Raw genomic sequence first — 14,790 nt, 5'->3', positions numbered from 1 at the left:
GAAGGCTGGCGGGGGGCGGGGGAAGCAAGGGCTCCTGCTGCCTACACCATTCGCTTCACAGGTTGGGGCTGTGACCGGGCTCCTTGCTCACCCGGTAGGACGGCCGGTTAAAGCGCACACTGCACCCCCCCCCCCCCCCCAGGGAGTAGGCACTGCAGCGTCGCCACCCTGAGCAATTTTCCAGAACTCACAACTCCTCTTTTTGCAGTAACCTCTTGTCTCTCCTCGTCTCCCTTTCTCTCCTGCGCGCGGACACACACGCGTCCACACACACACACACACACACACACACACACACACACACCCAATCGTTGCAAGTGGACTTTTCTCAGACCCCCACCCCCTCGCCATGAGCCCCCTAGCTCTACAGCGCCCTCCCCGCCCCTTTTCGGAACAACTTTCAAAAGTGGTGCCTCCACCTCTGGGGAGGGAAGAGAAAGAGTCCAGAGTGCCCGGGGGGGAGACGGAGAACGGGGGGAGGCCGGGACGGCGAAGGGCACCTCTTTCCTGGCCTGCGGGTGCGCGGAGGCCGAAGAGGAGGAGATGGAGGGGGAAAGGGGCGCTGAGCCCAGGGCGAGGAGAGGGGGCGCCGGCGGGAGGGAGGAGGATAAGAAACGGGAGGGGAAAGGAAGGTGGAGGGGAGCGGGAGGGGAGGAGGCGGGAGGAGGCGAAGGGGCTGGAGAGGAGGACAAGGAGGAGGCTGGAAGGGGAAGCTGGAGAGGCGGTGCCCCACCCGCCCTTTCAAGTCTCCGCGCCCCCGGCCCCCGGCGGCGGCCCGGGAGGCGGTGGCGCGGCGTCGCCGCCCCGACTCCTCCCCCGGCCCCTCCCCCGGCCCGCGGCACGGCCGCCCCGCCGGCGGCGCTCGGGAAATATGAAGAGACGCTGCAGCTGCGGCGGCGGTGGCGGCCACTGCAGCTCCGAGCGGCGCGCGGCGGCAGAGGCGGCGGCGGCGGCCGGGACGGGACGCGGACGGCACGGGAGCCTGAAGGCCGGGAGCGCGGACAGGGCCGGGCCGGGCGCGCGGGGCCCGACGGCGCCCAGGGAGCGCGCGCCCCGCAGCCCCCGCGCCGCGCCCCTGGGGCATGGGGCGCGCCGCGGCCGCCTGACGCGCGGGGCCTGGGCCGGCCGCCCGTGTCCCCGCGCCGCCGCGCTCGCCTCGCCGGGCGCCGCCGCCTCGTCGCGTCCTCCGGGCTGGAGGCGGGGGGACAGAGCGCGCGCGGCGCCGCGGCCGTTCCCGGGGAGCGGCGTCCCTGGCCGGCGGGCGGCTCGCGCGGTCCCGGAGGAGGACTGGAGATGTCCGGTCTGTGCCGCCTCCTGCTCGCGTACCTGTTCCCGGCCCTCCTGCTTCACGGTGAGTTCCTCCGCCGGCGCCGCGGAACCCGGGCGCAGCCGCTGCTCCCACCCCCACCCCCTGCCCGCCCCCCTCCCACCCCGGGAGGGGGGCTCGCGGGTTCCCCGGCGGCGCCCGGAGCTGGTTTGCGGCTGGAGCTTGCTTTCTGGAAGGGTGCAGAGCTCACACACAGACACCTTTTAGCTCCTGAATGGATTGCTTCAAGTTCGAGGGAAAACTTTTACGCAGCCTGTTGGATTTTCAGAGTCCAGACTGTCATGAAATCGCAGGCTTGGCGATCCCGTCTCCAAAGTGTCACGGCGCCTGCCGGAGGGGCTCTTGATGTGGTCCAGGCTTTTGTGGGTCTGTAAAGCGAAACTGTGGTCGTTTAAGGGGGAAAAGCAGCCCGCGCGGGTTTCTCTGTGGCCTCAGAGAGGACTGGTGCCTCCCGAGGTGTGGCGATGGGGCTCTCTCCCATGTGGACTGGGTGCAGTTCAAGGAGCAGGGGACACTTTCATGGCCACGGTGTAGTCATTAAAACCAGTCTGCTAAGGTTCTCCGGGACGGGACGCCTCATTTCCCGCATACTCTCGCTGGATGGTTTTGTTTCTGCGCTTCGTGTGCCGCATTTTCTCAGGGGCTCCGGTAACCCCTTAGCCGGAGAACTCATCAGCGCTTTCAAAGAGTTCCAGGAGTTGCCCTGAGAAAAATAAGGCAGATTTTGTGGTAGGTTGCTGTTGATGCTCGCTGCAGGCGGTGGGCAGAACGCACTGTGCTGATTCAGAAATCCAGAGTGAACTTTCCCTAATGGTGGACACCTGACATTTCGGCAGAGCGTCAACGCCGTGGCCTCCACAACCCCTGCAGGGCAGATGAGCACCCTCGATGACACTCTGGGTTTCTGAGGATCTGCAGCAGGATGGAGCTTCAGAATGCATTGATGCATTGTTGCCAGCACTGAAGACCAAGCTGTGCCCCTCCATCCCCCCCCCCCGGCCCCCCCAAGATCTAGGAAGGGAAGAGGGGGGGAATCCAGGGGCTAGAAGTGGCCCTTTTCTTTGTAGTAGGGCTTCAGGGCAGACAGCTCCAGCCCCGCAGCCCTGCTAAGGTGTCTGGTGGGGCCAGACCTGCCTGATTGCCAAGGTGTGTACCCCGAGCCCCAGTGATCCCAGACTTTAAAAGTCAGGATGGAAGGCTTGCAGTTCGAGGGCTGGGGAGAGAAGGTATAATTATAGGGTTGCACTCCTAGGCCCATCTGCTTAGAATTACAGAGCAGTTTTAATCTTTGGCTGAAACATGAAACAAATCAGAGCCAATGAACAGATCAAACAGCAGCTGCCACACACACCAGGGGGGAAAAAGAGGGTGAGAGAGATGAAACAGACAAAATTGTCCCCTTAAAAAAATCTGTTGTAATATCTGTGAGCAAAAATGGCAGTGTGGTCAAATGACTTTTGAAATGAGAAATTACTTGAGAGTTTGGCATAAACAGAATTTTTTCGCATAAGCTCATTGCCTTTTGCACTACAAAAGTGGTCCTCAGATGTGCAGTGTGGACCGTCTCATTCCCAACTTTCTCTCTCTCTTTTCAGAGGTGGGGGTTGTAATTACGGCCCCGCCAGTCCAAGCTGGGATAGTAACTAATAGTTCGTAATAAGAGCCCAAGTATATCCTTAGTGAGTGTAGCCCCTAATCTCCAAACTTGAGTCCGTGTTGGCCTGAACCTCTTGGAATGAGCGATTTACCCAGACCCGGTGGTGCTGGGGAGAGAACCTTGTGGTGGGAGGGAGGAAGGAAGGGGCCAGTCTGCACTGTAACCCGAGGAAGGGGGAGGGGGGCAGACCCCGTGCTTGTGTGCACGTGTGTGCCTGTGTGACGAAGAGGATGTAAGATAAAAAAGGAGTTTGCGAAGTTTAATTGGATGACATTGATACCCTGCAAAAAGCTATCCAATTTCAAAGTGAATCTGCAATGGCAAAATTATTAACACTGAAGTTGCTCAAAGATCAACTTAGATCCTGCAGGGAGTGTTGGACCCTAGCACAAAAAATAAACAGATGGAATAGTTGTGCAATGCATGAATCCTTGGGATTGAAGAAGGGCTTGTCATAATTCGTTAGGATAGTGTAAAGCACCAAGAAAAGAATGGAGTATGCTCCCTCTCCCCTTTTTCTTCCTGATTCTACCCGATGGAAGTAATTTTAACAGAAAATGGGTGTTAATCAACTTAATCCAGGAGAATGCCTTGATGCATGTGTCCTATTCTATAGGGAGGGGTTTTACAAGCATTTACAAATTTGGTAGTGACAGATGACCTTGATCATATATTTTAATAGTGATGAGTCTGGAGATTACCTGAGATCTTTTTAGAATGGCTTAATGATTTTTTTCCCTCGATACCTAGGCATTTTATTTTGCTAACCATAGGACATTATTTGTCTATTCATGGTAACTATTAGTAGGTAAAAACACATTTTCTAGAGTTATGAGTGTATTTGTGACCAACTTTAATAAATGTAGTTTCAGACATTTATAGATTGTTACACCTGCAAGTCACATTAATGAGATTTAAAAGGGCACAGGGCCTTCATGAAGATTCTGCGTGAGGATGCTGTAGAAACTGTGATGTTTGGCCGCCAGTCTTTGTTCAGTTTGTTGGTTACTTTTATTTCAACTCATTGCAAGTCATAAATCACCCCCGGCTCCTATTGGTGAGTAAGTTAGGCTCCAGCTAGACTCGAGCCTGTGGTTTGTTTTTGCTGTTTTGTAAAGCTGTAAATGTAGTGCAAAACTCAAGTTCAAAATTTGATGGAATAAAAGTATACATGTCAGTTTTACTTTCTTCTCCTTCAGCTTCTGAAAACAATTGCATTTCTTAATCCAAAAAAAACCTATTGAATGTCACGGAAGAATGCAGCTGGAAGATGTCCATTATCACTGTTTTCTTTGCTTAGATGAAAAGCCACAAAAATCATTCGGCTCCAGAAACACAGATTAGCATGAGGTATTCCAGAATAAGTGGGGCTTTAATGCGCAGCAAAGTGCTGACTCTCTTTGCTAATGGAAACCTTTGATTTTAAGTTTTGGAACTGATGCTGGGGGACATGTTCTATTCCCCAGAGCTGTTTACTTGTTCAGAATTCATTGACTTTTTTGAAAGGTGAAGACACTTTTGAGCCATTCCCTTTCATTCAAGCATATTCTAGCAAAACTTGAAACACACACACACACACACACACACACACACACACACAACCTGTAGATTTCCAAATGATACCTTCACCAACAAAATCTAAGGAAACCCTTAACTAGGGTAAGATAGGAATCTTTGAAATACCATTTTTCTGAAGACCGGTTTTGTAACCAAGAAAACATTGTGTTTCCTGCGCCCTTTCCCTGTTGGTCATAAAATGAAATCTTGAAAAGAAATATGACTCATTAGTACATAACAGGGAGCAAGGGTCTTAGATGTTAAATATTCTCTTGTGAAATAAATGGACTTGCTTCAAACATGTGGCCAGGCAGATCTATAATAGCCACATTTATTCTTTTTTCTCCCCAAATGAGAAGAGAATCGACCATTAAGTGGATGATATGACTGTGTAATTATATACTGCTTAGGGACAGACTGATGACAACTTGATGTAATCAATTAAAGTGGAGCATTAGAATGTTTAAGACTAGAAACATGAAAAGAGATGTTAGTGATTGTATACATCTGCTGACAGCTAACACAGGAGGACATGTCTTCTATAGAGTCTCGTGTATGTAGTTGAAGCACAGAACCTGCCACCGTCATCCACGCACAACTTCTTGCCGTGTTAAGATTTTGTGTGTATAGATCCTTGTTTCCTTCTCTCTAATGCGGGAATAGAATTTTTCAGGAAAGTCACATGATAGGTATCTAGGTCAGAGAAATGATACAGTGTCGCCCTAAAATCATTAAGAGTATTCTGTTCTGTGGGAGTTGTCCCGTTTCGTTCGGCTAACCACTCGTTCAGGAGGTACGTTTATGAGGTCCTACTCTGGGCCAAGAGGCCCTGCATGCTAGGGACAGGAGGTGTGAGGAGATGCACACTGCCTTTCCTGCACAGCCCCAAAGAATATCGAAGGGCGAGGAAACAAAAGCAGAGCTGGGAGCGTGGCAGGCTCTAGATGACTGCAGTATTTTCCCTGCTGAGAATCGCCACAAACCACGCCAAACATACACGTACCACGTGCACACCACGCACACACTCCATGCGCACGCACCACACATGCACGCACATGCACACGACCGAGCTGAAGAGGACGGGTGTGGCAGGCAGCAGCAGTCAGTTTCAGAGGCAACATGCAAATTTCACAGTCTGTGGCTCCAGTTCAACCCCAGTGTCTAGCCTGGGGACTGTGGCATTAGAAGAAAAGGACATCGAAAATTACCTCCTTTGCAACGACAGCTGAATGGAGCCAGGAATTTGAAATCTTGACTTTATTATAATAGAATATCCTTTAGATAAAAAGGCTTAAAGATTGGCAAAGCAGCTCTTTTAGCTTTTGTCTCAAAAAACAATTTGGGATAAGAGTTTGGTAGGCACAGCTACCCACACGGTCGTAAAATCCAGTTTGTCTGCAATGCGTGCGTGCTTTTATTCCAGCACATGGAAAACTGTGCTGGGGCTTATCTTGCAGAATCCAGGGTAAAGCATACATTTACAGTAATGACTGCTTATATAATTGGGCTGGGCAATTTCATGGCCAAGTAATTACCTTCATTTAATCTAATCAGTCACATTTTATCTGCTTTGGGTTTTTACATATCACACCAGTTCTGACTTGAGAATACTTTCTCATTCTGGTTATCCAAGTAATATATGTCACGTTATTGAAAACAGGAGCATTCAACCACATATGCTAAAGACTGACCTGGTCAAAGATTAGTTCAGTCCCGGTGTGCTGGGAAATTGTTTCCTTCCCCACTAATTTTGCATTTTACGACACGTAAAGCAGTTTGGAGCTTTTGGTTCTCAATCTAGATAGGTGAAAAACTCTGGAATATATCTAGAAAATTCAGAAATGTTAATATGTTACTGAAAAGTTGGCGATTTGGACTTGGGGTATACCTACCTTTCCTTTCGTTTATAAACAATGTCCCATGCTTGAGAGAGAACCTCACAGGTAGTAGGCACTCAGCTACTTGGTGAATGAATGAATATTGACTTTCAAAACGCAAGTAGCCCCTGCTTCCTCCCCAAACCCCCACCCTTCACTCTTCTGTTTGGTCCCTGTCCCTGGATTGGCTTGCTTCCTGACAACACCGTGGGTTTAGGAACAAGCTTTGCCATGGATGACTGTAGGAGAGGTACTATATTCATTCCCTCTGAAAACTATGCCAAGAACTGCTTTCTGAATGCATAATCTGGTGAATTCGGTGGTATAAACAGTCACCTGGTCCAATATGCTTTGTATTTAGGGTGTAAATCTTTGCATAGGTGGTCAACCCTATGCTTCGTTTTGGGAAATCTATGGGTTTTTTTATTGATATCATTGAGAGTTATCAGCCTCTGAACAGTAGACTGTTACAATTATGATAGTGGTTAAGGTCATTCTACAGTCATTTTGGATTACTAGTATAGAATGATTTATTCCCTGGGAGTAAATCATTTGTGTGTGTGCATGTGTGCGCACACACACACACACAGGCACACACGTGAATAAACCCTCCAGAGCTCCAGGGTCTCATTTAGTTCTCTAGAAATGGTAATCTGTAGAATTACATCCTAAAACCTTCAGGAATTAATTTTTTTTCAATAGATGAATAATTTCCTTCCAGAATCTACTTTTTTCCCCCACACTCACTTGAAAGAAGTACGCATTTGTCATCATAATTTTGTCTGAGCCCAGGCCAGGGGACCCCCCCCCCCCCCCGCCAGTGCTGGAGACCATTTTATGGTGAAGTCATTTTCCTGATTTGGACGTCTGCCGGACAGGGCACGATGCTGTGGAGAGCTTCCAGTTTAGTTGGTGTCGCAGACTGGCAATCTACATAACCCATCGACTTTAGTTATTATTACCATTACCATAATTTTTACTTTTAAACAGATAAAAGGCACATATTACATGACCCACCCAAAGCTGCCTTTGGGACTGAATTCACAGTCACTTTCTTATTGTAGGGGTGTTGGTTTTTAATCCTTTCAGATGCTCTTTCCCTTGGATTCATTTGCAGCAAAAATCTTAATAAATGAGAACCCAATGAGCTAGTCTTCTCAATTAGCCAAAATGTCTAGAATCCTCAGTGAACCAAATTGTTGATGTTACTTGCACCCGCATTCCCACACACAGACTTTGTCACTCTTGTCTTATTAAAAAAAATGAGGAAAAAAAAACTTTCATGGCTTAAACAGAGTTATTACCTGTTCACCCCAGTATCTCTGTATCCTAAGTACCATCCTACAAGGACTGATGTTCCTAGTAATGACCTTGAGCCACTTTGAGGACCTAAATCATCAAAGAAAGACCGTAAATGTCAACTGCGTTCGACACACAATGGCAGAATTTTCAACAACTAGATATTGTGATTAGTCAACACTTCCAGTTACATAGGTAATCCAATTAAGTGGAGGTTTTAAAACGTTATTATATGGGGCGCCTGGGTGGCGCAGTCGGTTAAGCGTCCGACTTCAGCCAGGTCACGATCTTGCGGTCCGTGAGTTCGAGCCCCGCGTCAGGCTCTGGGCTGATGGCTCGGAGCCTGCAACCTGCTTCCGATTCTGTGTCTCCCTCTCTCTCTGCCCCTCCCCCGTTCATGCTCTGTCTCTCTCTGTCCCAAAAATAAATAAACGTTGAAAAAAAAATTAAAAAAAAAAGTTATTATATATAACAAGCGCGTTTAGTATAAATAATAGGAATACTCAGGAACCATTATGATAGTCACCATCCTTGATTACTACACTGCTAAGTACCAGGATGACGGATTTACACAATTTAAAATTAAAGTAGGACATAGAAATATTTTGCACAAGTTTTATTTCAGATGTAGTGCTAAATTAGTATAGGCTCCTATTTTCCTTCCTCCCTTCCTCCATTCCTCCCCCCCTCTTTCCTTTCTTTGACTATAACTTCTCATATACCTTCTCTACAACACGCAAGAGATGGCCAGTACAAAAAACTCCCAAGACTACAAAAGAGATTTACTGCTATTTGTCCAGAGTGGTTCCCTTCTCATTTATTCAGGCAAAAATGATACACTGAACCAGACGATACACTGACCCATAGTAGAAGCTTCATAATGGATCTTCCTCTTTCCTATCTGTTTCCCATCCCTCCGAAAATGGGAAAAGTGATCTTCCCCAATTGGAATTCTCATTGTGCTGTGACATAGCTTAAAGTGTTTTGATGGTTTCTCTTCACCTTTCCAGTGAAATGCACACTCAATATGACCGTGACACTCTTGATCACAGCCCTGCCTCTCTGCTCTTCTGTCATGGGCCACCCTGTGGTCCCCCCTCCCTGAGTCTATCCCCAGTTCCTCCTATGTGATCCCCTCCTGTCCGCCTCTTTATGTTTGGATAGGCTGCACATTCTGCCTAGACCACTTTGGTTCAGTGTTCGAGACATGGCTGCCCCTCCATGAACCCTCCAAGGATGAATTTAGAGCCTGCTCTCTCTGTCCTTATGAGGCCCTCTACAAGCCCACTCGGGGTCTGGTTTCTGGCCCAACTGAGACTCTCTCACGGCATAATGTGTGTAGCTTCGGTGCCTAGAACAGAGCCTGGCCCTTCAGAACCATTCTGATGGTTTCTCATTCTGACAAATGAGTTACTAGTTTCAGTCCCAAATTGGAATTGACATACTCTGAGCGATACAATGAACAAAGGGGTCTCCGGGTTAGTAAGGCTGGTCTCCTTGGAGGGCACACCGTGGCTGAAACAGAGGAAGTCTTGGGGGATAAGGAGAGCTATTATACCTGACCTCTATTGCAGCTAGACTTGGTGCTCCAAATGGCCTTTTAATTCTAAGCCAATTAATAGAAGTAGCACTCATGAGAAGGCCTCCCAGAGTTTCCACACCAGACAAAACGAGTAAACGTTGGAGACCACTGTTGGCAGTTGACTGCAGACCAAAGACAGTTTCTCCTACCATACAGCAGGTCCTACTTTCACGTGACCCATTTATTTTTTTTTATTTTTTTAATGTTTATTTATTTTTGAGACCGAGAGAGAGCATGAACGAGGGAGGGGCAGAGAGAGAGGGAGACACAGAATCTGAAGCAGGCTCCAGGCTCTGAGCCGTCAGCCCAGAGCCCGACGCGGGGCTCGAACTCACGGACTGTGAGATCATGACCTGAGCCAAAGTCGGACGCTTAACCGACTGAGCCACCCAGGCGACCCTCACGTGACCCATTTAATTTTGCTCCTTCATGGTACCCAAGGTGGTAGGTACTTCAAAGGGCAAAGATAGAAAGGGAACAAATCCCATTTTTTCTACGCTGAAAATATAGCATCAGCCACAAGTGCAAACCCTAACTCACTGTGTGCTGAGGAGCTGTGCTAACTGGAGAGTTCTTCTCCATCTGGCTGCTGACTCTACCACTCTCCTCCCCTGACAGCCTTGCTGGGTCTGTGAGCTTTACTCGTTGTCTGATGAGAGCGATGGCCAAGTGGAGATATGTCTCTAGAAACCCAAGTGATGTAATGATCTTTTGCCTGCTTTCCAATGGTTTGTGTGTTGGCGGTTCTGGGGTTTTATTTCTTCCACCCTCGGTTAGAAAGCATCACTGTAGGCTCCCTTCCTGTGTGACTGGCCTTATGAACGATCCATGCAAATCCTGACCACCACCCCTCTTCCTCTGCCTTTGAACTCCCAGCTTCCTTCCCAGAGCCCTCCTTCACCATCTCCACCCTTGTTCTTTGACATCCAGGCCAATGAGTCCTTAAGAGCCTCAAGGTCAGAAAAACTTATCTTCATTCTTGGTCATGCTTCCAGCTCCTGAAATATACAAAGTAAGAGTGAATAGGTATTTGTTAAACTGAGTAGAACTCGTCAACAACCACAGAGCCCGGTGCTTTGGGTCCCACCTTCTTCTGCATCAGGGTCACCAGTTAACTTTGCCGGGGAGCCCCGTGTCATTCTCAGAGCCCAGAGGGGCCTGGCTCTGGATGACTTTTCCCATTATTTTAGCTGTTCTATTAGTTAGAATGGACTTTTTGAGGGCAGTCTAAGAGCCTAATCGTTATTTAAAATAATAACGCATTTAATGAGAACTATGTGCCTGTGCTAAGGAAGACAGTCTCCGATAATCCTGAGACCAGCCCTAAGAGATGGGTAGTGTTATCCCCTTTTTACAGATGAGTACACAGAAGCTTGGTGAGGTTAAGTCATTTGTTTAAGGTCACAGTGCTAATGGTGTGTCTCATCGATTGTGAGAAACACATTTTCTTCCCATTTTAAGATGTCTGCAGTGGATATGCATCTTATGGTCGATGGGGGTTCCAGTCCCTGTTAGCCTGCCAGGAGCAGTCAGGGGGTGATACGGCTTTTGCCTCTGTGAACCTGGACATAGTGGCACACGCTGTCATCCCATCACTTCCCTTGTGTGTGTCCTTGTGACTCCATGTCTATGGATTAGTTGCAGACAGGTTGGTTTTGAAAGTAGAGTAAACGTTTGAGCCCCGCATGCTTGGTTGCTTTCTCCGTAACTTACTGATAAATTACACTCTTTGCGCTGAAAAGAAAAACCACTGTGAAAATTGGAGTGGCCTCATAATAGAGCAGCAGAGCGTTAGTGTGACATCAATGAGGCAAATACTTATCACTGGAAGAATAACTGCAATTCTATATTTTCTCATGTTAGCAGTGATCAATTACCTGGAAAGGAAGATACCCACAAAACGGTGTGGCTGTGTTTGTTGTTTTGCTGTTGAGATCCTTGCAAAGCAAACATATTGCCTGTCACGTGTGAAGCATTGCAGCCGGAGGCAAGAGACATTGTCAAATCTCTTGGAACAGATAAAAGCGATGTCAGAATAGCAAATGCTACTCTGATTCGGGGTATCTCGGGACTGTAGTTCAGGCATTGTGTCCTCATTTAAATGCAAGTGTTTTGTCACTAGTACTAAAATAATGATGCATCTTAACAATCCTTGAAGTCTTAGATTCAGAGAAATCCTTTAAGTGGTAGATCCAGTTTCAAACTCACGCAGCCTAGCTCCAGATATTTCGCCCATACCCACTATCCTCCCAGCTTTCATCATCTTTACAGGAAAACAGTTGCGGGGTATAAAGGGGCTTACAAATCGAATTTTAGAACATAGCTTGGTTGATAGCGAGCTGATGGTTCTTTACTAAATGTTTAGTGTCGCATTTAAAGCAGAGCCTTCCCCAACTCCCACTGCTTTGTAACTTGAATTAACATTGTAATTGATCACACAGTCCATTGACCTACCAGAGACAGCAAGCTGTACTGTCTCTCATTTCTTGATTGCCTAACAGGGAATTCAGGAAATGCTTCCCATCATCAGGATAATTACAACTCTTGGGATTGGTGGGAGGTATAGTCCATAGTATCCCCTCTCCCTCCTCTAGTTCAAAGCCAACTGACAGATCAACAGAGGTCTCAGACAGATGAAGACATGAAAACATGAGGATTGAGATAAAAATCAAAAGATACCGTATAGATGATGGCCAGGATAGGATTGCTAACAGTTCACCCCTGAAGTTTTCAGACTTTCCACCTGGCCTAGTGCCACAGTCAAACATCGGAAGGGGTGGGGTCCTTACTACGTGGCGAGTGTGGGAGCTGATCAAGATACACGAGCAGTTGACTCTTGAACAACACAGGTTTGAACTGAGTGGGTCCACTTACATGTGGACTATTTTTTTTTTCAATAAAGACACTACAGTGCTATAAATTTATTTTCTCTTACGATTTTCTTGAGAACATTTTCTTTTCTCTAGATTACCTTATTGTAAGAATACAGTACATAAAACATATAACATGTTGTTCAAGGGTGAACTATACTTTGAAAACAGGCCAGTTTGGCAAAGAAAGAGAAAAGGGCGTGGTCACACACACTTGTTTCCTTCTCCATCCTGCACCAGGCTTCACTGGGGAAGGGTGAATGAGGGAGGCAGAAAGGGTACCGAGAAATGCCACTCTTCCTTCCTCCCTGGAAGCAGGGGCCACGGGAAAGAAGGTCCTCATGGAACAGCCACGAGCATCGACACCACCCAACGTGGATTTCGGATTTGAGTGTTTCTCTCATTCTGGCTGGGGTCCCAGTCACCTGGCTGGGCGACACGGGGTTGGTGGTGAGGTTGCATGCCATTTGAACACAGCACCATCATCTCGTTTTAGAATCTTTTTTCACACTTGTCATTTAGTTGAATTGTACCCATAGGTGTCTCTGCCTCGTTCCCTGTTCGCTTCATTTAAGATACATAAGAATAATCCCTGCTCTAGCCCACGGCCAGCATGTTGCTCAGAGGAAAGCCCCAGACTTCCCACGTGGAGACTGCTGTCTTCTCAGTACCAAGGACTTTCCACAAAGGATTCGTTCAGCCCTCTGAATCATGGCAAATATCTGAAAATCTGAATATTTTACAAATATCTGAATGTTATCAACCTGTGGGTCTGGGTTTCCCCAGTAGATTTTATCATGTTGCTGTAAGTCACCATATTCTGGGTCTAACGTTTCATTTTTAAATTAAATTAAATCTTCTCTTGTAAGCCATGGTTTCTCTATGAAGTTATTAAGGTGTTGATTAAAAAATATATGATTGCCCCCTCATAGGTAGCATTCTAACAGATGCATTTTATTTATTTCGTGTATATTTCTATTTTTTTTTTTATACATTTGTCTAACTGGTGTTTTGCGGGGGGGGGGGTTGCTAACAAGGTGCTGAGTACTTAGTAGGTCCACGATGAAGTCGTATTAATGTGTTAATTACTTCAGGAGTGAATCTCAAAACAATGGGTTTTCAGAGTATAACTTCATTTGCCAGCATGGCTTTATTCTGAACGTGGGGCTGGTGGCTATTTTGCATGGTTAAGTGTCCGGCAACATAAACCACTTATACTGAAGACAAACTTAGTCCTAATATCCCTTTACCCATGGGAAATAAAAATGTACAGTCTTCTTGTAGTTATTCCTATTAGAACCCTGTATTGTCACCGACTTTGTGGGTGTGAAGAGTTGGAGTGGGAATGTAACTGGGGGAAAGTGTCCCACACTTCCCCACTGTAGGGCGGGTAATATGACTTATACCCGACTGATGGGCAGCCCCGTGGAGGGTGTCCATCCAGAGACAGAACCAGAGGATGGAAGGCCTGGTGGGAACAGCTGGGAGCCAAGCCAGGGAGCCCCACATGTCGGATGGGAGTCTATCCGAGTTGTTCCTGGGCCTTTCTCCCCTCCATCACAATTCCCTTTCCCTTTCCACTGAGGCTGATTTCCACACTCTTCCCCCTCCTCCCCTAAATGGGTCCCTGCACGACCCCTTTCTTACTCCTCCCTTGGGACATGTTCCTTTCTCTCTTCAGTCCCTGTTACATTCATTTGCCTGCACTGTAAGCTGCTCGTTTGGATGCACGACCTTATTTGCTGCTTCACAGATGCACGGATTTGAGCTCCGGCTTTGCCAGGAACTAGCCAAGAGACCTCCCGCGAGTCCGTGTTGTCTCCATGGGCCTCGGCTTTCCCACCTGGGAAACGGTCTCCGGGGACACCTCTGCCTTTGAGATGTGAACTCCACGAGAACAGAGACAGTGATAAGCGTGGCGGGGTAGGAGTGCGTTTCCCACTTGCAGTGATTTCCGGCCAAGGAGCAGTTCCTCAGCCTGACTCCTTCCTGTCTGCTGCAAGCTCTCCTTTCAGCGAACTTCCACTTTTCTCTTTCAGGGCTGGGAGAGGGTTCTGCCCTCCTTCATCCTGACAGCAGATCCCATCCCAGATCCTTAGAGAAAAGTGCCTGGAGGGCTTTCAAGGAATCACAGTGCCATCACATGCTCAAACATCTCCACAATGGCGCCAGGATCACTGTGCAGATGCCACCAGCGATCGAGGGCCACTGGGTGTCCACTGGGTAAGAGGGCCAGGGCTGGACCGGGCCAGGGAGGGACCAGAGAGCACAACGTCTATGGAAGGCCTTTCTTAGGGTTTCTCAGATGCACAGAGACTCTCTCCTATCTGCAATGGTGTAGGTGTTATCTAAGTTCTAACTAAAAGCCAAGCAACACTTTGAAACTCTGGTTGGTAAAGAAACAGAGCTAAGTACTGTAGAAATCTTAGCTAAAGCAGAGATGTACCACTGTTAACCAAGGGGTGTGAGTGAATGGGTCCTTGTTTACCGAAGTCTGTGGGACCACTCGTGTATGAAAAGAAACCATTAGCAAGTGAAATTAGGAGTCTGTGTTTCACCAACCCTGAAACATGACTTGCAAGGTTCTGACGGTCTAAATATTCTAGCCATATTCTGGTAAT

At 47.8% G+C, this 14,790-nt stretch overlaps 1 protein-coding gene across 1 annotated transcript in view; it reads left to right on the top strand.

The window, feature by feature from the left end:
* Window positions 1-484: 484 nt before the first annotated feature.
* Window positions 485-14,790, top strand: part of APCDD1 (APC down-regulated 1) — a 34,470-nt gene continuing 20,164 nt past the window's right edge. The window contains exons 1-2 of the mRNA XM_023241742.2: window positions 485-1,351; window positions 14,209-14,392. Of these exons, the coding sequence (XP_023097510.2) occupies window positions 544-1,351; window positions 14,209-14,392 (992 nt within the window). The 5' untranslated portion in view covers window positions 485-543. The remainder of the gene's footprint in view (window positions 1,352-14,208; window positions 14,393-14,790) is intronic.

The sequence above is a fragment of the Felis catus genome, chromosome D3 (genome assembly GCF_018350175.1).
Source record: "Felis catus isolate Fca126 chromosome D3, F.catus_Fca126_mat1.0, whole genome shotgun sequence".
Classification (NCBI taxonomy): domain Eukaryota; kingdom Metazoa; phylum Chordata; class Mammalia; order Carnivora; family Felidae; genus Felis; species Felis catus.
Note: the sequence above shows the minus strand (reverse complement) of the source record. Positions and strands in the feature narration are given on the sequence as shown.